This window comes from Rhinoraja longicauda, chromosome 33 (assembly GCF_053455715.1).
Source record: "Rhinoraja longicauda isolate Sanriku21f chromosome 33, sRhiLon1.1, whole genome shotgun sequence".
NCBI lineage: Eukaryota > Metazoa > Chordata > Chondrichthyes > Rajiformes > Arhynchobatidae > Rhinoraja > Rhinoraja longicauda.
Genome location: NC_135985.1, coordinates 117,851 through 141,790, shown reverse-complemented (window position 1 = coordinate 141,790; position 23,940 = coordinate 117,851). Strand labels below are relative to the sequence as shown.

General features: G+C 45.0%; 1 protein-coding gene across 1 annotated transcript; it reads right to left on the bottom strand.

Annotated features, from left to right (window-relative positions):
• Positions 1-1,152: 1,152 nt before the first annotated feature.
• On the bottom strand, positions 1,153-22,379 carry snrpa1 (small nuclear ribonucleoprotein polypeptide A'). The gene is made up of 9 exons (XM_078427166.1): positions 22,279-22,379; positions 21,706-21,853; positions 18,843-18,921; positions 17,441-17,487; positions 16,092-16,194; positions 7,481-7,560; positions 7,058-7,133; positions 2,750-2,843; positions 1,153-1,523 (listed from the first exon to the last, which is right to left on the bottom strand). The coding sequence occupies exons 1-9, from the start codon at positions 22,358-22,360 to the stop codon at positions 1,462-1,464; spliced, it is 771 nt and encodes a 256-aa protein (XP_078283292.1). The 5' UTR covers positions 22,361-22,379; the 3' UTR covers positions 1,153-1,461.
• Positions 22,380-23,940: the final 1,561 nt, after the last annotated feature.

The following is a 23,940-nucleotide window of genomic DNA, read 5'->3' as shown; positions in this document are numbered from 1 at the left end:
CATTTGGATAGCAGTAAAAGGCTAAGTCCAAGTCAGCATGGATTAATGAAAGGGAAATCATGCTTGACTAATCTGGAAATTTTGAGGATGTGACAAGTAAAATGAAGGGGAGCCAGTGGATGTAGTGTATCTAGACTTTCAGAAAGCCTTTGATAAGGTCCCACATGGGAGATTGATGAGCAAAATTAGCGTACATGGTATCGGGGGTAGGGTGTTGACATGGATAGAGAATTGGTTGGCAGACAGGAAGCAAAGAGTAGGAGTAAACGGGTCCTTTTCAGAATGGCAGGCAGTGGTGAGTAGAGTGCCGCAAGGCTCGATGTTGGGGCGACCTCGCTACCACTGATGTTGGATACACCGGTCTCCTCTGCCCTCTGTTGAAAGTCAGGTTGCATGCACACATTCTGTACTCACACAATTCATTGACCTGACTCCAGCAATTTCCAAATAGCACACCAGAGAGCAATGTCTTCAGAACAAAACCCATCAACCTTCCTAACAAAAGACTATTAGCCTGCTCATTTATTTCTCTCTCTCTGCCTAAACTGACTGACTTGCCGAGCTCCTTCAGTATCCCTGGCTTTTATACCATGGTTAAGCTCTGGTGCCAATTACACCGTGCCTTGGCATTAGGCCTATCAAGGTACCCCTCATGATGAGGACGGAGTATCAAACTGGCTAGAAGCTCTCATCTCTCTCTCCCCCATTGATGAGTTCCGACGGGTTACTTGTTAACCAGATGGGGAGGGTGATGCCATTATCTTTTTCCTGCATCGACCCGAGGATCAAGGATGATTGGGTTCTTCTTTTCAGGTTCTGTTGGTTCCGAGGTGATTGGCGAGACCTGCACTCTCCCAGAGGGGGCAGGTGGTGCCTGATGGAATGAGAGGAGGTCCTTTCCTTCCACTGTCCATATGCTACTGACACAGGTTGTTCCCAGTGCACCTTGAATGCTGCTCCTCCACTCCAACAGTTACTCTGTGCAGCACTGACCTTCCTTTCCACCTCCCATCCAAGGCTCTGTACCTATCACAAGCCTCTCATCTCAAATACTTTGAGAAGGTGACGTACTAGAATCAGCAACCATCTCCCTCTGTCCAAAAATGTCACTTGACCCGAATATTTACATCTTTGTGAAAGAAAAAATGCCAATTACCTCAAAAAATGTTTATTATCAAAATCCTGACAAGTAAACAAACACAGCCTGAACATGATAATTGAAGTGAATGATGCTTGGTTAGAGTGGAAACACAAACCAATCTTTCCTGCAGAGTTCTGATTTAGTTAGTTGTCCCTGCGCATTATTCCACTGGATGACAATCGGACATAGCAGTTTTCAGAGACTGCCCATCGATAAACTACACACAAGTACAAAGCGCATCACTTCACTAAATGCAAGGTTCATCTCCAAACCGGAGACCATCGAACAAGGAACTTTAACATAAACACATTGGGGAACCATTAGTTGCCGTTGGTTACAGAATCCGCCTCCATATCTTCTTCCTCAACTTCATCTGTAGCACCTGTAAATACATAAATTATGTCCGGCATCTTAAACGTGCTACTCTTTTTATTCCAAAATTAAAAGATTGACAATTGTTAATAAAATAGTTTCACAAGGACAAGGATGCTGAGGGTTGCGCTCAGTATTACATCATTAATTAGTAACAGTACCTGGGCTGTACAATTCACTCAGATAGTGTTTACTACCAGTCACCGTGTACTGACAGCATTCAAGGAGTGGAGAGAGAGTAACGTTTGTTGACATAAAGGAAAAAGACTGGCCTTGCATTATAGAAAGGGGAGATTGACAGAGATCTGGACAAATAAAAAAGGAACTAAAAGAAATAAGTGCAGAATTGCAAAAAACTTATAACACAGCCATTCAGCCATTATATTCATGCCAAATGAAAAAGGACTACCGAACATAATCTCACCATCCATCACTAGTTATGGCTTTTCATGTACAATTCCAAGTTCTATTTAAAATGTTAGTTTTTGTCTCTATTCACCTTGCAGCGAGCAGGTTGCACACACCCAACTAAAGAGAGCTTTCATTTTTCAACCAATTCTAAATTGTCTGATTTTTTAGCCATCTGCAAAAAGGTGCTCTCTAATTACAGTACCTAGTTCCTTCATAATATTTTACACCCCAATTAAATCTTCCCCTATCTCTTGTGTTCTGATAGAAACAGCCTCTCCAATCAGTAAAATGGAGGTTCAATTCATGAGAGCTCAGAAATGAACACACTGGACAAACTTTAATCTAATCAAAGATTGACACAAAATGCTGGAATAACTCAGCGGGTCAGGCAGCATTTCTGGAGAAAAAGGAATAGATTATTTTTCAGGTCAAGACCCTTCATCAGACTGAGAGTCAGGGAGGGGGACACTGGAGGTTTGGTTTAATCTGATCAATGTCTATAAAAGGGAAGGCAGAGAATTTCCTCTGATCTTACATACTCGGCTTGTTCCTTTTTGAATCTCGAGGGGGATAGGGATTATCGGACTGAAGAAGGGTCTCGATCCAAAACGTCACCCATTCCTTCTCTCCAGAGTTGCTGCCTGTCCCTCTGAGTTACTCCAGTGTCTACCATAGGGAATATAGTGTTGTGAAGCAGCAGAAGGACAAGAAGTAGTTTGCAACAAAACTGCCAAATGCATTATCAGCAGATTGGACTTTGTGGAAAACACGAGTTGCCTTGCTTTGGACCAACCATTTGATTTTATGTTCAGGATCTCAACTCACCAGTCTTCCTCTCTCTGCCTGGGATTTGTCCAGCCTGCAGCATTCCTTTCAGCTTCTCTACCTCAGCGAGGGTTGATGCATTGGCAATCGCATTCTGCAAATCAAACAGCAGCACAGCTTCAGAGATTGACACGTTCAAAGGTGCCCTGGTATTCCCTTTAACTAAGCGACCCTTCAGCCTTTCCACAAATCTGTTGTCTCTCCAGGTACTAAAGCACTCAGTTGGCCCAAAGACTAGGAGATAATAATACACTAGCCATTCATGAGCAAAAAGGAATACACCTGGCAATCTGAAACTGACACTTGCTGAAATTAACATGTACATTGCGGAAACAAAAAATAACTTTTCCTGCTTAGTCCTCTGTACATAAATAACTCTGGCACCATGAGCAACAGGAGGTATTTTATCAGGCAAGAGAATTAACCAGATAGCAAGATGCTTCCACATTTATGAATTAATTAGGGATGAACAATATATGATTCAGCATCCGTTTCATTAATTACAAATCAGGGTGCAGATCAGAGGAAAAGGACAAATGCACAAAACAAACTGAACCAGGATAAATGCTCGTTTTGGTCTGCATGTCATTCTGCTGGAGATCAGTGGCCAGTGATGTTCTGCAGGAATCAGTGCTGGGACCTCCATTATTTGTAATATATATCAATGACCTGGAAGAAAATGTTGGCCGGTTGATTACTAGCTTTGTAGACAACAACAATTGGTGAAGTTGTCGACAGTAAATGAGGCTTTCAAAGGATACAGCAGAAACAGATCTGCAAGTAAATGGCAGGTGGAGATGTGCAGCACTTGGGGAGATCAAATGCAAGAGGAAAGTATACCGAAAGAATACTCAACAATGATATTGGGGTCAAAGTCTGCAGCTCATCATGTATATAGAGTGGTAAAGACAGTTTATGCTTGCCTTCATTGGTCAGGGCATCAAGCACAAGAGCCAAGTCAACTTACAGCTTTCCAAAATGGTGGCTAGGCCGCAGTATTGGGTGTCAGATTACAATGAGGGACTGGAGGGTTTGGTGCCAAAGAGGTTTATCAGGATGCTAGACATTAAATTCTGGAGTAACTCAGGCAGCATCTCTGGAGAGAGGGAATGGGTGATGTTTCGGGTCAAGACCTTTCTTCAGCGGGATGCTCTCTGAAATAGTTATAAGATTGGACAACTTGGATTGGTTTATCTGGAACAACAAAGGTGAGGGGGAGACCTGAAAGAGGTCTATCAAATTAAGAGCGGCACAGATAAGGTAGACAATCAGCACCTATTTCCCAGTGTGGAATTGTCAAATACTATCAGCCATGCCCTTATGGTGAGAGGGGAAAAGCTTAGAGACGTGGAGGACAAGTATTTAGGGGGGGGTTCAGAAGAGGTAGGACAAGTTTGCAGAGGTGGTGGTGGTAGCAGATATAATAGTGGCATTAAAGATCTTTTAGTTAGGCATATGAATATGCAGGGAATGGAGCCTTTTGGTTGATGTGTAGGCAGAAAGGATTAATTTAGTTTGACATCATGTTTGGCACAGATTGGGTCAAAGGGCCTGTTTCTATGCTGCAGTGCTCCAGGCTTAGACAATAGGTGCAGGAGTAGGCCATTCAGCCCTTCGAGCCAGCACCGCCATTCAATGTGATCATGGCTGATCATTCTCAATTAGTACCCCGTTCCTGCCTTCTCCCCATACCCCCTGACTCCGCTATCCTTAAGAGCTCTATCCAGCTCTCTCTTGAAAGCATCCAACGAACTGGCCTCCACTGCCTTCTGAGGCAGAGAATTCCACACCTTCACCACTCTCTGACTGAAAAAGTTCTTCCTCATCTCCGTTCTAAATGGCCTACCCCTTATTCTTAAACTGTGGCCCCTTGTTCTGGACTCCCCCAACATTGGGAACATGTTTCCTGCCTCTAATGTGTCCAATCCCCTAATTATCTTATATGTTTCAATAAGATCCCCCCTCATCCTTCTAAATTCCAGTGTATACAAGCCCAATCGCTCCAGCCTTTCAACATATGACAGTCCCGCCATTCCGGGAATTAACCTAGTGAACCTACGCTGCACGCCCTCCATAGCAAGAATATCCTTCCTCAAATTTGGAGACCAAAACTGCACACAGTACTCCAGGTGCGGTCTCACCAGGGCCCGGTACAACTGTAGAAGGACCTCTTTGCTCCTATACTCAACTCCTCTTGTTACGAAGGCCAACATTCCATTGGCTTTCTTCACTGCCTGCTGTACCTGCATGCTTCCTTTCATTGACTGATGCACTAGGACACCCAGATCTCGTTGAACTCCCCCTCCTCCTAACTTGACACCATTCAGATAATAATCTGCCTTTCTATTCTTACTTCCAAAGTGAATAACCTCACACTTATCTACATTAAACTGCATCTGCCATGTATCCACCCACTCACACAACTTGCTCCATGTTCAATGCCAACCCACAATCTATCGACACGTGTTTGCTTTCCATGACCTGCCAGATATATTAGAAAATCAAGCGTCAAGAGAACCCAATGAACTGGAATTTACGAATAGTTTTTAAAAAAGCACCGTGAAAACTGATAAACCCCAAGATTAAAATTAATAATGTGCAGCATTTTGAAAGAGATGACTTCAGAGATGGTGGATGCTATTCCATGGTTTTAAAGATCCTGGAATTGTTCCGATGGGTTGCAAGGTAGCCCACAGTTTAATAAAGGCAGGAGAGAAGTGGAATAATCAATCTATTCGGTTAATGTCATGGAGTGGAAAATGTGAAATCTATAATCAACGAAGGAATATTAGGATTGAGCAGAGTGAATATGGATTTACAAATGAATTCTCCTAGAATGAAGATGCAACTTGTGAATAGACAAGGGGCCAAAATGGTCAAAGCACATGGAAGTGGAAGCAAGAAAGTTTCATGGTTACAGAACCTGTCATTGGACAGAAAGCAAAGAGTGGGAATAAAGAGGTCCTTCTGTCAGCAAGGGTGACCATTGGGGAACTTCTGGGATCAGTGGTTGGGCCAAAGCTGCTCACCGTCTATCAACTAGACTACACATCAGCCTTGCAAGTCTGCACAATCCTATTATAGTCTGTGATTATAGACTAAAGTGGGTGGAGCAGCATTTGTTCAATGTCAGAAATTGGGTGGTGCTTCTACACAAGTCACCAAAGTCAAACATGCAGGAAGAGTGCAAACCTGAAAGGGCAAATGGCGTGTTAGCTTTTATAAACAGAAGAGCTTGATTACAGGGTAAAGAACGCCTAGGTAATTGTACAAGGCCTCAGTGAGACTGCACCAGGAGTATTGTGCACAGATCTAATCTTTTTACTTGAGAAGTGATGGAAGTGCAACAAAGCGTTGCTGGATTGGCTCAGGGGTTGGCGGGTTTCCTGCACAGAGATTGAGGACTGAAGAATGAGGGGAGACCTCATGGAAACCGACCAAACTGGGAAAGGCTTTGACAAGCCAGGTGCAGTAAAGATGTTTTCTCTGACTGAGAAGTCTAGGAATGCAGAAAATGTTGGAAATAAAGGGTAAGCAATTTAGGACCAAGATGAGGAAATAATCATTTACTCAGAAGATAAACCTTTGGAATCCTCTGCCCTACGGGCTCAACATTGAGCTCAACCAAACCAGAAACAGAAGTAGATTGGTCTTGATTTTCATTAACAATGGAGCTGACTCAAATGCCAGCTAACTTCCTGCTGCTTCTCATTAAGTTCCTAAAACATCTTTTCATTTGGCACATAAACATATTGGCTCCATTGCCCGCCTGTTTACCTGTCACCCCCCCCCCAACATGTCAATAGAAATTTTAATTTTTCTACCCAACAATATGCAAGAGGGAATTGAAATAGTGAGGGGCGTATTGGATCTATCTGACATCATCCATCCCTCATTATATAATACATTATGAAATAGTGAGGGGCGTATTGGATCTATCTGATATCATCCATCCCTCATCTGTTCATTCCCACTGCTCTGCATAATTGGGTGATGTTATTCTGGGATATGGTGCAAATGCAATCTACCAATGGAATTAAATGGCTCAAGTGAACAGCTCAGACCCGAGGGACCCGCTCACCTCCTCCTGCGCTGAGACTTCACCTCCTCACAGAACAGTTCAACAGGACAGTCTGCATTTGGCTTGATTCAGGTTGTGCATTACCGTAGGATCTACTTCTTCTCTGCATTAATTCTGTTTTTATTTCATTTCTGAGATCTTACTCATTACTCCTCTTGTTTCTCTGTCTGATTCCAGCATTTCTCTTGCAGGGCCCAGTATATCTGTAGCGGGGTGTATCTGCTTACCTTAATAGCTTCAACTTCAGGTCCTGTAGGACCTGCTTTCCTCTTCTCCCCTGACAATCCTGCACCTGGTGTGAAACTTAAGAACACAGAGAATTTAGTAAATTAAGCTGCCACACAAGATCTTCTCTGGACCTTTAAAGCCATAATGTTTAAAAACCAGTGCAGTATCTGATCTTTTCATTAACTGATACATATTACAGCTCTGCCCTGAACAGATCATTACTTGAACTAACTTCCCTCAGAAACACAAATGTGCTGGGAGGGCAGCACTTAAAGCACTTGCTGAAGAAACCAGCAATTTGGAAGCACTGTTGGTCTTGAATAAAGACATCTCTCTGGTTGATTCTTGCCCAACTAAACAAAAGGCCAATTGCAGTGTTTCTGAGGCAAGGCTTCAAGTCACGTGTAGTGTCCGTATCTTACGTCTTGGTTTTCTTGGTTATATCCTTGGCAAGCTGTGCCCCACGTTTGCCTCTAAACATCCGATCCGCTTCCTGACGTTCCTGTGACGATACATCACATCCAGTTACAGTCAATCTGATCGGCTCATCCCAGCAGTTACATTCTGCCTACCCCATGTGTTTTATGCTATGATAAATTTAAAGAATTGAGAGAACAAAAATAGCAGTAAAAAACAGATTTGACAAGTCAAAATCCTGAAATGATCACTTCAGAAAACTATCGGACAGTATCCTATATCAGGTCGAAGATAAAGAATCATCAGGCCATTTAAAAACAAAACATCCCGCATGGAAGGAACATGACAGTGGGTACGTCTGGAAGAAGCAGCTGTCCACTGTCGTCATTCAGTCACCCAACCAAACGCAGCTTCAGCTTTCCACTTGTCAAAAGGTGGACACGGTTGCGATTGTGGGTGTGCTGTTGATGAACTAGGTGAACAGAACAGCACATACCTTGGAACTTCGGCCCTTTGATTGGACTGCTAATGTTATCTGGACCCTCAATGTCACTATGCATATAATTCAGAGGGCTGGGTAACTATTCAGAGGCATATTCAAGTCCTGACACATCAGCAGAGAAATGTACATGTAGTTAATCCACAGCCAATGCCGTGATGTAGTCAGCTGTCATCGTACAGTTTGCCACAGCCAGTGGTTTGACATTATGAACAAACATGGACATTTTACTCACTATTCCAGTTGCTATCACAAATCCCTGGAGCCAGCACTGACTTTTAGGAACCCCAGCCTACTTTCCCTAAATTTGGAAAATCACCCCCCACCCTTCGATATTATTCCCCACTCCACTCTCTCAGAGCAGAGAAAGGGATTTAATTCAGAATATCAGCTGTCTATTTTGCTGCACATTTGCTGCTTGACCCCGCTGATTCCCTCCAGCAATGGCCGATGACTTGCTTTCTTGCAAGCCTTTTACAAGGGCTGATGCTGCCCTTCTATGATCCTGAATGCCATTAACTGGCCTAATGATAATTTGTCAATGCCCTTTTAAAATCAGCAAACACCCAGCTGCCCTTTCATCATTGTTCTCTACATGTAACCTTGTCAAAAAAATCCACCAAAGCTAATCAAGGATGACCTGTTCTTTACAAATCATGCTAGCAGTCTATAAATTATAACTCCAAGCACTTGGCAAATGTTCTTCCTGATTCTCTAAAACCTCAACCAACACTGATGTTCTGTTGACTGGCTTAGACAGTGCCCTCCATAATGTTTAGGACAATGACCCATCATTTATTTATTTGCCTCTGTACTCTAGGATTTGAGATTTGTAATAGAAAAAAAAATCACATGTGGTTGAAGTGTACATTGTCAGATTTTAATAAAGGCCATTTTTACACATTTTGGTTTCGCCATGTAGAAATTACAGCAGTGTTTATACATAGTCCCCCCATTTCAGGGCACCATAATGCTTGGGAGACAGCAATGCTATTTAAATGAAAGTAGTCATGCTTAGTATTTTGTTGCATATCCTTTGCATGCAATGACTGCTTGAAGTCTGCGATTCATGGACATCACCAGTTGCTGGGTGTCTTCTCTCGTGATGCTCTGCCAGGCCTGTATTGTAGCCATCTTTACCTAATCCTTGTTTTCTCTTCAGTTTTCTCTTCAGCATATAAAGGGCATGCTCAATTGGGTTCAGATCCGGTGATTAACTTGGCCACTCAAGAATTGACCATTTTTTAGCTTTGAACAACCCCTTTATTACTATAGCAGTACGTTTGGGATCATTGTCTTGCTGTTGAATGAACTGCCGGCCAATTAGTTTTGAGGCATTTGTTTGAACTTGAGCAGATAGGATGTGTCTATACACTTCAGAATTCATTATGCTACTACCATCAGCAGTTGTATCATCAATGAAGATAAGTGAGCCAGTACCTTCAGCAGCCACACATGCCAGGCCATAACACCCCACCACCGTGTTTCACAGATGAGGTGGTATGCTTTGGTTCTTGGGCAGTTCCTTCTCTCCTCCAAACTTTGCTCTTGCCATTATTCTAATATAAGTTAATCTTCGTCTCATCTGTCCACAAGACCTTTTTCCAGAACCGTGGTTGGTCTTTTAAGTATTTCTTGGCAAACTGTAACCCGGCCATCCTATTTTTGCAGCTAACCAGTGGTTTGCATCTTGCAGTGTAGCCTCTGTATTTCTGTTCATGAAGTCTTTTGCGGACAGTGGTAATTGACAATTGACATCTGACTCCTGAAGTGTAAGAAAATAACTGCAGATGGTGGTACAAATCGAAGGTATTTATTCACAAAATGCTGGAGTAACTCAGCAGGTCAGGCAGCATCTCAGGAGGGAAGGAATGGGTGACGTTTCGGGTCGAGACCCTTTTTCAGACTGATGTCAGGGGGGGCAGGACAAAGGAAGGATATAAGTGGAGACAGGAAGACAGTGGGAGATCTGGGAAGGGGGAGGGGAAGAGAGGGACAGAGGAACTATCTAAAGTTGGAGAAGTCAATGTTCATACCACTAGGCTGCAAGCTGCCCAGGCGAAATATGAGGTGCTGTTCCTCCAATTTCCGGTGGGCCTCACTATGGCACTGGAGGAGGCCCATGACAGAAAGGTCAGACTGGGAATGGGAGGGGGAGTTGAAGTGCCCAGCCACCGGGAGATCAGGTTGGACTGGGAATTGAAGTGCTCAGCCAGACTGGGAATGGGAGGGGGAGTTGATGTGCTCCGCTCTTGTTCCCCCTCCCCCCATTCGTAACAAGGACAGAATCCCCCTCGTTCTCACCTTCCACCCCACCAGCCAGTGTATCCAACAAATCATCCGCCAGCATTTCCGTCACCTACAACGGGACCCCACCACTGGCCGTATCTTCCCATCCCCTCCCCTTTCTGCGTTCTGCATAGACCGTTCCCTCCGTAACTCCCTGGTCCACTCGTCTCTTCCGACCCAAACCACCCCATGCCCGGGCACTTTCCCCAGCAACCGCAGGAGATGCAACACATATCCCTTTACCTCCCGCCTCAACTCCATCCAAGGACCCATAGAGAGATCGGGGATATGAATGTATGGCTGAGGGACTGGTGCAGGGAGCAGGGATTTAGATTTCTAGACCACTGGGATCTCTTCTGGGGTAGGGGTGACCTGTACAAAAGGGACGGGTTACACCTTAACAGCAGGGGGACCTACATTCTGGCAGGTAGGTTTGCTAGTGCTACAAGTGTGGCTTTAAACTAAGTAGTGGGGGGGAGGGGTAAATACAGGAGAAATTGCAAAGGACTCTCGAATGAATGGGGAGGGAAGTTCTAGAAGGGATAAGAGAGTAAGGTCAGGGCCAATTGTGACCGGTGTGAGAGGGGAGGTGAATACGGAAATTAAAGTGTTGTATTTAAATGCGCGAAGTATAAGAAATAAAGTGGATGAGCTTGAGGCTCAGTTAGACATTGGCAAGTATGATGTTGTGGGAATCACTGAGACATGGCTACAAGAGGACCAGGGCTGGGAACTGAATATTCAGGGGTACACAACATATAGAAAAGATAGACAGGTGGGCAGAGTCGCTCTGTTGGTGAGGAATGATATTCACTCCCTTGCAAGGAATGACATAGAATCAGGAGATGTAGAATCAGTATGGATAGAAATGAGGAATTGTAAGGGTAAAAAGACCCTAATGGGAGTTATCTACAGGCCCCCAAACAGTAGCCTCGACATAGGGTGCAAGTTGAATGAGGAGCTAAAATTGGCATGTCGCAAATGTAATGCTACGGTGGTTATGGGAGATTTCAACATGTAAGTAGACTGGCAAAATCAGAATGGTAATGGACCCCAGGAAAGAGAGTTTGTGGAGTGTCTCCGAGATGGATTCTTAGAACAGCTTGGACTGGAGCCTACTAGGGAGAAGGCAATTCTGGATTTAGTGTTGTGTAATGAACCTGATCTGATAAGGGGACTTGAGGTAAAAGAGCCATTAGGATGCAGTGATCACAATATGATAAGTTTTACTCTACAAATTGAGAGGGAGAAGGGAAAATCAGAAGTGTCAGTATCACAGTATAGCAAAGGGGATTACAGAGGCATGAGCCAGGTGCTGGCCAGAATTGACTGGAAGGAGGCCCTAGCAGGGAAGACGGTGGAACAGCAATGGCAGGTATTCCTGGGAATAATGCAGACGTTGCAGGATCAATTTATCCCAAAGAGGAGGAAAGATTCCAAGGGGAGTAAGAGGCACCCGTGGCTGACAAGGGAAGTCAAGGACAGCATAAAAATAAAAGAGCAGAAGTACAACAAAGCAAAGAAGAGTGGGAAGCCAGAGGATTGGGACTCTTTTAAAGAGCAACAGAAGATGACTAAGAAGGCAATACGGGGAGAAAAGATGAGGTACGAGGGTGAACTAGCCAATAATATAAAGGAGGATAGTAAAAGCTTTTTTAGGTATGTAAAGAGGAAAAAAATAGTCAAGGCAAATGTGGGTCCCTTGAAGACAGAAGCGGGGGAATTTATTATGGGGAACAAGGAAATGGCAGACGAGTTGAACCGGTACTTTGGATCTGTCTTCACTAAGGAAGATACAAGCAATCTCCCAGATGTTCTAGTGGCCAGAGGTCCTAGGGTGACGGAGGAACTGAAGGAAATCCACATTAGGCAGGAAATGGCGTTGGGTAGACTGATGGGACTGAAGGCTGATAAATCCCCAGGGCATGATGGTCTGCATCCCAGAGTACTTAAGGAAGTGGCGCTAGAAATTGTGGACGCATTGGTGATCATTTTCCAATGCTCTATAGATTCAGGATCAGTTCCTGTAGATTGGAGGGTAGCTAATGCTGTCCCACTTTTTAAGAAAGGAGGGAGAGAGAAAACGGGAAATTATAGACCAGTTAGTCTGACATCAGTGGTGAGGAAGATGCTGGAGTCAATTATAAAAGACGAAATTGCAGAGCATTCGGATAGTAGTAACAGGATTGTTCCGAGTCAGCATGGATTTACGAAGGGGAAATCATGCTTGACTAATCTTCTGGAATTCTTTGAGGATGTAACTAGGAAAATTGACAGGGGAGAGCCGGTGGATGTGGTGTACCTTGACTTTCAGAAAGCCTTTGACAAGGTTCCACATAGGAGATTAGTGGGCAAAATTAGAGCACATGGTATTGGAGGTAGGGTGCTGACATGGATAGAAAATTGGTTGACAGACAGAAAGCAAAGAGTGGGGATAAATGGGTCCCTTTCAGAATGGCAGGCAGTAACTAGTGGGGTACCGCAAGGCTCGGTGCTGGGACCGCAGCTATTTACAATATACATTAATGACTTGGATGAAGGGATTAAAAGTACCATTAGCAAATTTGCAGATGATACAAAGCTGGGTGGTTGTGTGAACTGTGAGGAAGATGCTATGAGGTTGCAGGGTGACTTGGACAGGTTGTGTGAGTGGGCGGATGAATGGCAGATGCAGTTTAATGTGGATAAGTGTGAGGTTATCCACTTTGGTGGTAAGAATAGGAAGGCAGTGTATTATCTGAATGGTGTCAAGTTAGGAACAGGGGACATACAACGAGATCTGGGTGTCCTAGTGCATCAGTCACTGAAAGGAAGCATGCAGGTACAGCAGGCAGTGAAGAAAGCCAATGGAATGTTGGCCTTCATAACAAGAGGAGTTGAGTATAGGAGCAAAGAGGTCCTTCTTTGTACAGGGCCCTAGTGCAGTTGTACAGGGCCCTAGTGAGACCGCACCTGGAGTACTGTGTGCAGTTTTGGTCTCCAAATTTGAGGAAGGATATTCTTGCTATTGAGGGCGTGCAGCGTAGGTGTACTAGGTTAATTCCCGGAATGGCGGGACTGTCATATGTTGAAAGACTGGAGCGACTAGGCTTGTATACACTGGAATTTAGAAGGATGAGAGGAGATTTTATCGAAACGTTTAAGATTATTAAGGGGTTGGACACGTTAGAGGCAGGAAACATGTTCCCAATGTTGGGGGAGTCCAGAACAAGGGGCCACAGTTTAAGAATAAGGGGTAGGCCATTTAGAACTGAGATGAGGAAAAACTTTTTCAGTCAGAGAGTTGTGAATCTGTGGAATTCTCTGCCTCAGAAGGCAGTGGAGGCCAATTCTCTGAATGCATTCAAGAGAGCTAGATAGAGCTCTTAAGGATAGCGGAGTCAGGGGGTATGGGGAGAAGGCAAGAACGGGGTACTGATTGAGAATGATCAGCCATGATCACATTGAATGGCAGTACTGGCTCGAAGGGCCAAATGGCCTCCTCCTGCACCTATTGTCTATTGACCCAAACAGTCTTTCCAGGTGAGACAGAGGTTTACCTGCAACCTCATCTATTGCATCCGCTGCTCTTGATGTCAACTTCTTTACATCGGCGAAACCAAACGCAGGCTCGGCGATCGTTTCGCTCAGTCCGCCTTAACCAACCTGATCTCCCGGTGGCTGAGCACCTCAACTCCCCCTCCCATTCCCAGTCTGACCTTTCTGTCATGGGTGTCCTCCAGTGCCATAGTGAGGCCCACCGGAAATTGGAGGAACAGCACCTCATATTTTGCCTGGGCAGCTTACAGCCCGGTGGTATGAACATTGACTTCTCCAACTTTAGATAGTTCCTCTGTCCCTCTCTTCCCCTCCCCCTTCCCAGATCTCCCTCTATCTTCCTGTCTCCACCTATATCCTTCCTTTGTCCCACCCCCCTGACATCAGGCAGAAGATGGCTCTCGACCCAAAACGTCACCCATTCCTTCTCTCCTGAGATGCTGCCTGACCTGCTGAGTTACTCCAGCATTTTGTGAATAAATACCTGACTCCTGAAGAGTGTTTCTGATCTGTCGGACAGGTGTTTTGGGGATTTTTCTTTATTATAAAGAATTCTTCTGTCATCAGCTGTGGAGGTCTTCCTGGGCCTGCCAGTCCCTTTGCGATTAGTAAGCTCACCATTGCCCTCTTTCTTCTTAATGATTTTCCAAACATTTGATTTTGTGTAAACCGAAGGTTTTGCTGATGTCTCTAACAGTTTTATTCTTGTTTCTCAGTCTCATAAGGGTGCATGACTGCAGACTTTGCTACACTGTATTCTATCTGCTGTTACTTTGCCCACTCTCCCAACCTGTCTAAGTCCTTCTGCAGAATATATGTGCAGGTAAGAACTGGAGATGTTGGTTTAAACCAAAGACAGACATAAAATGCTGGAGTAACTCAGTTGGTCTGGCAGCATCTCTGGAGAAAAGGAATAAGTGACATTTCAGTTTGAGACCCTTCTTCAGACTCTGGGACTGCAACGGCCATCACCACGAGTGGCACTGTGATGGCAACGTTGACCACGCTGGCCATCAAAGAAGGTATAGCTGTAAATGAGCACCTCATCCTCAACAATCTACTTGCTGCATAACGTCTGAGACATGACCATTGAAACAAGATATCCGTGTGAAGAAACATTCCTGTCTTCACATGATGGTCACCCTTCACCGTATCTTATGGCACTTGTACAATGCAGAACAAGACGGCTGCAGAGCGAGGATGACAACTCAGAAGCGGACCTGTGAGTCAGTAGCATTGCGCTTCATTGTGATAGAGTCTATCATAGTGGAAACTGGCCCTTCGGCCCAACTTGCCCACACCAGTCAACATGTCCCAGCGACACTAGTCCCACCTGCCTGTGTTTGGCCCATATCCCTCCAAACCTGTCTTATCTATGTGCCTGTCTAACTGTTTCTTAAAAAGTTGGGATAGCCTCAGCCTCAACTACCTCCTCTGGCAACTTGTTCCATACACCCACCACCCTTTGTGTGAAAAAGTTACCCCTCAGATTCCTATTAAATATTTCCCCTTCACCGTAAACCTATGTCCTCTGGGCCTAGATTCACCTACTCTGAGCAATAGACTCTGTGCTTTTCTTGATCTGATCTTGACCTGATCTTTTCCTCTTGTGATTTTGTACTGTGCTCCAAGGAATGGAATCCCAGCCTACTCAACCTCTCCCTACAGCTCAGACCCTCGAATCCTGGCAACATCCTCGTAAACCTCTGTACCTTTTCCAGCTCGATCTGAAACCAAGTGACCTAACATCCCTCAACGCGCCAGAACAAACATAAATCTGATTCAATAAGTCAGGAGAGCTTGCTGGAAGCAGCCCGAAACATAGGCACGGTAGCGCAGCGGTAGAGTTGCTGCTTTACAGCGAATGCAGCGCCGGAGACTCAGGTTCGATCCTGACTACGGGTGCTGCACTGTAAGGAGTTTGTACGTTCTCCCCGTGACCTGCGTGGGTTTTCTCCGAGATCTTCGGTTTCCTCCCACACTCCAAAGACGTACAGGTATGTAGGTTAATTGGCTGGGTAAATGTAAAAATTGTCCCTAGTGGGTGTAGGATAGTGTTAATGTACGGGGATCACTGGGCGGCACGGACTTGGAGGGCCGAAAAGGCCTGTTTCCGGCTGTATATATATGATATGATATGATATCACACAAACGTTGTAACACAGTTCAGGAACAACAAAATTAAAACCTCATTCCATTTAAAAGGATCCCATATCATGTTTCAGGATACAACAATAGACAGTACTAAAACTGGTACCAAGATGCTCTGCAGCAGTAGGTCCAAACCATACCTTCAGCTTCACCTTTTGGAAATCCAGGACTCTGATCTGTGGAGCTTTGTGGATCACATACAGGCGATAATGCTTCTTACTTGTTACAGGATTTCTTAGGAGGCTGCAAAATCAATGTTCATAATTCAAATGCATTTGCCCAAACTGAAAATCTCAGTAGAGTCTGAATGCCAGTGAATGGAAGAAAAGGGGAAAATATAGGGCGGGATGGAATAGAACAAGTTAATGGCTTAGCTCAGATAAGGCACACGATGGGATGGCTGGCAGAGGCACAAGGCAGGGTGCAGTAGGAAGTTTAAATAACTGAATACTCATTATGCAAGTCACTACTGATGCCCATATTAAAACTGGTTTCCATCAGGTCATCAGAATTCTGCAGACCTTGGTGATCCAAGCAGAATGTGCTGTTGGTTAAATATAATTTAAGCCAATCAAGTGTGAATGTAAGTGGTGTTACACTACCACCTGCTGGCAGCAATCATCTCAAGGTTTCAGGTTAAATTCACTTGGTCACAAGGCCACAGGAAAGTGAAACAACCCAGGTTCTCTTCCTCTTACAAGAAGCACATGTCATTTATTAATTTCCCCAGTCAGCAATTTGTATATTATACTCAAGGTTTACCAGCATCTAACTGAAACCAAGGTGGGGTTTAAAACAGCTGGAAACTTATTCTTATATTTGAGGGTGATCTTCTCGAGTCATATCAAGGCATACAAATGATAAATTGAACACCCAACTCCAATTAAATAAAAATAAACAAACCACTACATTAAAGATCGAAGTTGACACATGACAATTGTACTTGGATGGAGAAGGCACAAGCAGTACTTACAAGTTGTGCAAACTGCCAACAACATATTCATGAACACGTCACGCAAATCAGAAACAGCTTCATGATGCTACCTTAAACATTTCAAAAATATTAGCAGCCAGTAAGAGCTCATTAAGAGAAAACATGCAATCAGAATATGCCAGGTTTAGAGTAACAAAACACATTGCCCCTCCAGAAGCAGTCTAGGGCCAGAGGGCACAGCCTCAGAATAAGAGGATGTACCTTTAGAAAGAAGAGGAGGAATTTCTTTAGCCAGAGTGAAACTATGGAATTAGTTGCTGGAGATGGTTGTGGAAGCCAAGTCATTGCGTATTTTAAAATTGGAGATTGATGGGTTATTGATTAGTAAGAGTGTCAAAGATTATGGGGAGGAGGGAGGAGAAGGGTTGAGGGGGTAAAATAGATCAGCCATGATCGAATGGCAATGCAGACTTGATGGGCCGAATGGCCTCATTCTGTCTTATGACCACAAAAATAAGCCAAAATCTTAACATTAATGAAGAATAGTGAACATACCTCAGAAACGTAAGCGACTTGATGGTTGAAAGTGTATCCAGATCGCCCTACGGAGGATGGAAGGCTAGCATGAACACGGCCAAAAGAACAGCTGCAGTATTTTTATTACAGACCAAGAGAAATTGACAGTACACACCCAATCAAAATTAAGGCAACTGAATGATAATTACAGGAACAGGACAAGACAGGAAGACACCAACCATAAAGGCCCTTGAGGATGATCTGTGAACTAACTCCAGTACTTGACTAGATTCTCTAAACCCATCCAATAATCTGCCAATACCGAGAGGTCTGTGGGAAGTCGGTGTGAAGGCCAGGTGGTGTTTCTGCCAATGCCGAGTGATCTGTGGCAGGACGGTGTGAAGGCCAGGTGGTGCACAATTCCCACTGTGGGCTCACCAATGGTTTGGCTGGTTACAACACAACTTTCTGGCCAGCTCAAAAAAAAAATCCACTGATCAGTTACATTCTTGCATCTATCCTTACTTAAAACTTAGATAATTCAATCTTTGATAATGACAACAAACTATTCTGAATCCGTGTAGCCTGCAGGAGGGTCACCTATCCATGTTCTCCAGAGATGCTGCCTTATTGCTGAGTTACTCAAGCACTCTGTGAAACGTCACCAATCCATGTTCTCCAGAGATGTTGCCTTACCCACTGAATAACTCCAGCTGTTTGTGTGTGTCTATATCTTGAATCTGATCAGAATCATAAGAGCAGCTGAAACTCCCAAGGAACTTGGCAGGAGCTCTCCGGCTGCTAATGAACCTCACTCTCGTGCACCATGGAACATTTGGGCAAGCACACAGCTCCACACAACGGCATTGCTATTTGAGAATAGAAACGAGAGCCTGGCCTCAGCATTCTGCACAGGCTGAAAGGATAATTTGAGTCTTCTCACAGGTGCTGCTAAACTCTACCGAGTGCTTGCAGAATATTGCATTATTTATTATTAATCATTTGATATTTCAGCATCCACGAAATAATCCTGTTGACCCACGCTCTTATTCTGATATTTAACTTTCACTAGGACCTATGTAATTTGCTTTACATTACATGATGACTTGGCTTCATGTTTCCTTTTTTGCTGCTCCCACTGGTATTTAATCCTTTCAGACTAATGCTTGCCCACGTTATGCCACCTACTGTCATGTAGTCAGCTTTTGATGCTTGCTTTTCCGCTATGCTTTGTGTCTCCTTGGGGCTTACTAATATTCTAGCTCACAAGTGACAATGCCACAACTGAACCTATTGCTATAGTCCGCTTTAATTACCACAAATTTCACATCGAACCACTTCAAGGAAAATTGTAAAATCACTGAACTCAGGGGAGATTGAGACTGGCTGCCCATGACTCAAAACAACATTATTTACAGGTTCAAAAGTTTCTTCAACTCACCAGTTCCTGCAGGTTGTTGTTGGTGAGGACTAATTCCCGCAGGTTGGGCAGCGCCTGTTCAAGGCCTTCACCGATGCGACTGAAACAAAATAATTTCACAGATTATTGAATCCTGCATAGGGATACCTCTACTGGTCACGAGTCATGAACCGCAAACCAATCACTGAACCAAACAGTTTCAAGTAAAGTTTATGACTTCACTGCAGACAGTGCATGATCTGCAGTGTGTCCGGGGGTGGCAACGCGATACAATGGCAGCTTTATTGTCAAATGTGCAAAACAGAGTGAAATTCAGAATTGCCAGATTTGGCCCAATTTCCATAGGTCCACACTCTAGGTCTCATGGAGCGACACGCGATCCAGGCGTGTCCCAGGCTGCTGCAAGGTCTCTGGCCGTCACCTTTGCCTTCATCATGCAGCAAACCATCGTCCTCTCCTCGCCTGATCCTTTCTGCCCTTCGGCCCACACCAGCCAACATGTCCCACCAACACTAGTCCCATCCGCCAGCGATTGGTCCATATCCCTGCAAACCTGTCCTATCCATGTACCTGTCGGTTTCTTAAACGTTGGAATAGTCCTAGCCTCAACTACCTCATCTGGCAGCTTGTTCCATACACCTTTGTGTGAAAAAGTTACCCCTCAGATTTCTATTACATCTTTTCCCCTTCATCTTAAACCTGTGTCCCCTGGTCTTCGATTCACCTACTCTGAGCAAAAAACTGTGCAACTACCCGATCTATTCCTCTCATATTATAACATCAATAAGATCACCCGTCATCCTCCTGCGCTCCAAGGAATAGAGTCCCAGCTACTCAACTTCTCCCTATAGCTCACACCCTCTAGCCCAGGCAACATCCTTGTAAATCCTCTCAGTACCCTTTCCAACTTGACATCTTTCCCATAAAATGGTGCCCAGAACTGAACACAATATTCAGAATGCAGTCTCACCAACATCTTATACAACTGCAACAAGACCTCCAAACTTCTATACTCAATACTCTGACTGATGGCAAAAAGCCAATGTGCCAAACGCCTTTTTGACCACCTGATGTACCTGTGACTTCACCTTCAAGGACCATGCACCTGCATGCCTGGATCCCTCTGCTCTACAACACTCCCCAGAGCCCTACCATTCAGTGTGTAGGTCCGGCTCAGGTTATACTTCCCAAAATGCAACACCTTACATTTGGTTGTATTAAATTCCATCACCATTCCTCAGTCCACCTCGCCAATCGATCATGATCCTGCTACAATTTTTCACAACCATGTTCACTATTCGCAAAACCACCCACTTTTGTGTCATTCGAACCCAGGTCTATGGCGCTGCAAGCACTGCAAGGCAGCAACTCGACCACTGCGCCACCACTTTGCGCCTTAGTTCCAGAAACCCCTCCAGGGATACACTTGTTCCCAGCTACCTATTCCTGACCCATACGTCGTCCTTATTCTTGACCAATGCCTCAATTTCTCTCTCAGCCAAGCTTCCTTACGTTTGCCTGTCTTGCCCTTCACTCTAACAGGGACATGCATATCTTGAGCTTTTGTCAGAATGACGAACCATCAAAAACAGCTTCTTCTCCACTCCTGAACAGATATTTCACATGCTATGGATGTATGGGAGTGGGCAGAGGAGTGCCAGTCAGAATATCGTGCAGCTAAGTGTGGAGTCGTGCATTTTGATAGTAGGAATAAAGGCGTAAACTATTTTCCAAATAGGGAGAGAATCCAGAAATCAGAGGTGCAAAGTGACTTGGGAATGCTGGTGCAGGATTCTCAAAAATTTAATCTGCAAGTCAAATCGATAATAAAGAAGGCAAATGCAATGCTAGCATTTATTTCAAAAGGGCTAGAATACAAAAACAGGGATGTAGTGCTGAGGCCCTATAAGGCGCTGGTCAGGCTGCATTTGGATGTGTTGTGATCAATTTTAGGCACCACATCTGAGGAAGGATGTATTGGCCCTGGAGAGGGTCCAGAGGTTTACAAGAATGATCCCAGGAATGTGTGGCTTAACATATGATGAACATTTGACGGCACTGGGCCTGTACTCTCTGGAGTTTAGAATAATGAGGGGGGACCTCATTGAAACATACCGTATAGTGAAAGTAAACACAAAATGCTGGAGTAATTCAGCGGGTCAGGCAGCATCTCGGGGGAGAAGGAATGGGTGACGTCTCAACCAGAAATGTCACCCATTCCTTCTCTCCCGAGATGCTGCCTCACCGCTGAGTTACTCCAACATTTTGTGTCCACATTCGATTTAAACCAGTATCTGCATTTTTTTCCCTACTGAATAGTGAAAGGTTTGGATAGAATGGATGTGGAGAGGATGCTTGCACTAGTGTTCCTTTAGGAAGGAGATGAGAAGGCATTTCTTTAGTCAGAGAGTGGTGAACCTGTGGAATTCTTTGCCACAGAAGGATGTGGAGGCCAAGTCAATTGATATTTTTAAAACAGAGGTAGATATCCTTGATTAGTACAGGTGTCAGGGGTTATGGGAAGAAAGCAGAAGAAATTGGTGTTAGGAGCGAGAAGATTGAATGGCAGAGTAGAGCTTGGTCAGCCAAATGGCCTATTTCTGCTCCTATCACTCATGACCAAATTCCCAATCTACCTCATTGCAACCCTTGTACTTTACATGTCAGGACTTTCTGCAACTTCAACACTATATTCTGTTTATTTTCTCTTTGCACTACCTGATGGCATGATGTGTCCAGAGAGTAGATAAACAAAGTCTAGCACAGTATCTCAGTGCATGTGACCATAATAAACCGACCTTTCACAAAAGCATTGTACCAAATATCAGACTAGCCTCCCAGCATTCTGTCAAATATGTACCAGCCTTCCAGCACAGGGGCTCACCAGATCCGGTTATTGTTCAACAGGAGACTCTTCAGTCTCCGCAGCAATGGAAAACCATCCAATTTCCGTATTTCATTGTCCGAGAAGTCAATGGAGTCGAATTGATCCAGTGTCGCCCCCAGATTCTCCACAACCGGAATCTTATATCCTGCAACAATAAAAAAATATTTGTCCCGTGGCTCTGGCAGTGAAACAAAACAAATCCGACTCGTCTTCAGCTGGGAGCGGGGACTCGGGACTGAGCAGCGGCGTGAGGTCGGCGCCGGGCCGGGGAAACGATCCTTGCCTTGGCCCGGGGGGGGGCCCCAGTGGGGCGGGGGACGGGGGACAGGGCCCGGGGGGGGACGGGCCCGGGGGGAGGGGGACGGGGGACAGGGCCCGGGGGGGGGGGGGGAGGGGGACGGGGCCCGGGGGGAGGGGGACGACGGAGCCCGGGGGTGGGGGACACGGGGGGAAGGGGACGGGGGACACGGGGGGAAGGGGACGGGGGACACGGGGGGAAGGGGACAGGGGGCCGGGGACGGAGCCCCGGGGGGGGGGGGGGGGGGACCGGGCAGATACTCCGGGCCTCACCGCGCAGGTCGAGTTCCCGGTCCCGCACGGCGTTTGTGAACTGCGCCGCCAGCTCGATCAGCTCCGCCGTCAGCTTCACCATGCTGCCGCGATCCCACAATGCTCCGCGCGCGCTAACGCTCCCGCGAGATCTCGGGGCCCGGACCTCACTCCCAGGATACCTCAGGGCTTGGACCTCACTCCCAGGATACCTCAGGGCTTGGACCTCACTCCCAGGATACCTCAGGGTTTAGACCTCATTCCCAGGATACCTCAGGGCTTGGACCTCACTACCAGAGATACTCGAGTACCAAGAGAGACCACTCGACTCTGAAAACCGTAGTGGGTCATGGGTAAATGTCGGCGCCATTTTAGTGCCTGTGCGCCAGACCGGGCTGTGGTTCTGATTCTTCTCGTCCTGGTTGATCACTGCGCAAACACCCCTTGTTGTCTCGCGCAGGTCGGAGTGAGTAGAGTAGTGATTACATTTTGAAGTGGGCCTTTTTGACCAAGTTGAGGAGATCTAGTTGCTCAATCCCCTTCATAACTCTGCGATTTATTTTTATATAAAATGTTTGCAAACAAATATTTTTGTTCAACTTTTTTAACAAGTTGATCGTTGACATTTATAACTATTTCTTGAAGAGTTGTTGCTTCGTGATCTTTAAACTTTGGATGTTACTGATTGAATATTTGCACTAGAGATCCACTCTGTGCCAATTGATCATATTTAATGAACTGTTCTTCTTTGCTTTCTCTGTTAATTTTAATTTCACCCCCTCGAGCTGTATCTCTTTTTGTTTTATTTTTAAAAGTCATGGAAGCAGAGAAAGTAGGCATTTGCAAACAAAAGAACTCTACCGTATCCACAATATAATTGAAAAGACATTTAACTTAATACTAGAGCCAAGAAAATTTGAATTGGTGAATTGATTATTTAAAAACCCTTGACAGCCACTAAAATGACCAATGCTACCTGACGTGGTACAGATGCATGAATCCAATTCAAATAGACAGTGTTGGCGTAAATCACGGGGTCAGGCAGCATCTCTGGAGAAAAAGGATGGGTGATGTTTCTGGTTGGGACCCTTCTTCAGACAAGGGGGGAAGCTGGTATAAATCAGGACCTGATCTTTTCATTGGTTAGCTGATATGCGAAACACTGTAACCCCGTATATTTCGCACACAAAATGATGTAAATCTTACCATGAATGACAGAAATAAAAAGTGTTATCCTTGTTTATGAAGTTCATTTTTGAATGATGTAAAATTGAAGGGGTTGGTGCAATATACTGCTTACCCACAAATGTGTCATTCATTATGAGAGAGAGAGAGAGAGAGAGAGAGAGAGAGAGAGAGAGAGAGAGAGAGAGAGAGAGAGAGAGAGAGAGAGAGAGAGAGAGAGAGAGAGAGAGAGAGAGAGAGAGAGAGAGAGAGAGAGAGAGAGAGAGAGAGAGAGAGAGAGAGAGAGAGAGAGAGAGATTGTAATTTAGTTACTGTCGTTGTATAATGGCTATGTTTAATATTTCTAGTCTGTCTTTTTTGCATGCTTGTGGGTGTAATTTCATACGTAATGGGGAGTGTCTACATAGGAGGAGGCTAGCGTAGCAACAGAGATTGTGGGTCAGTTTAGTCTCGGCGGATGGAGAGAATACCATTTTTTATCACACTCGCGCCAGCCAC

Coding starts and splice junctions, on each gene's coding strand:
- snrpa1 (XM_078427166.1), bottom strand. CDS start 22,360: ATGGTGAAGCTGACGGCGGAGCTGATCGAGCTGGCGGCGCAGTTCACA. Junction 17,488..18,842: donor ACAACAACCTGCAGGAACTG/GTGAGTTGAAGA, acceptor CATCCTCCGTAG/GGCGATCTGGATACACTTTC. Junction 7,134..7,480: donor ATAACCAAGAAAACCAAGAC/GTAAGATACGGA, acceptor TGTGTTCTTAAG/TTTCACACCAGGTGCAGGAT.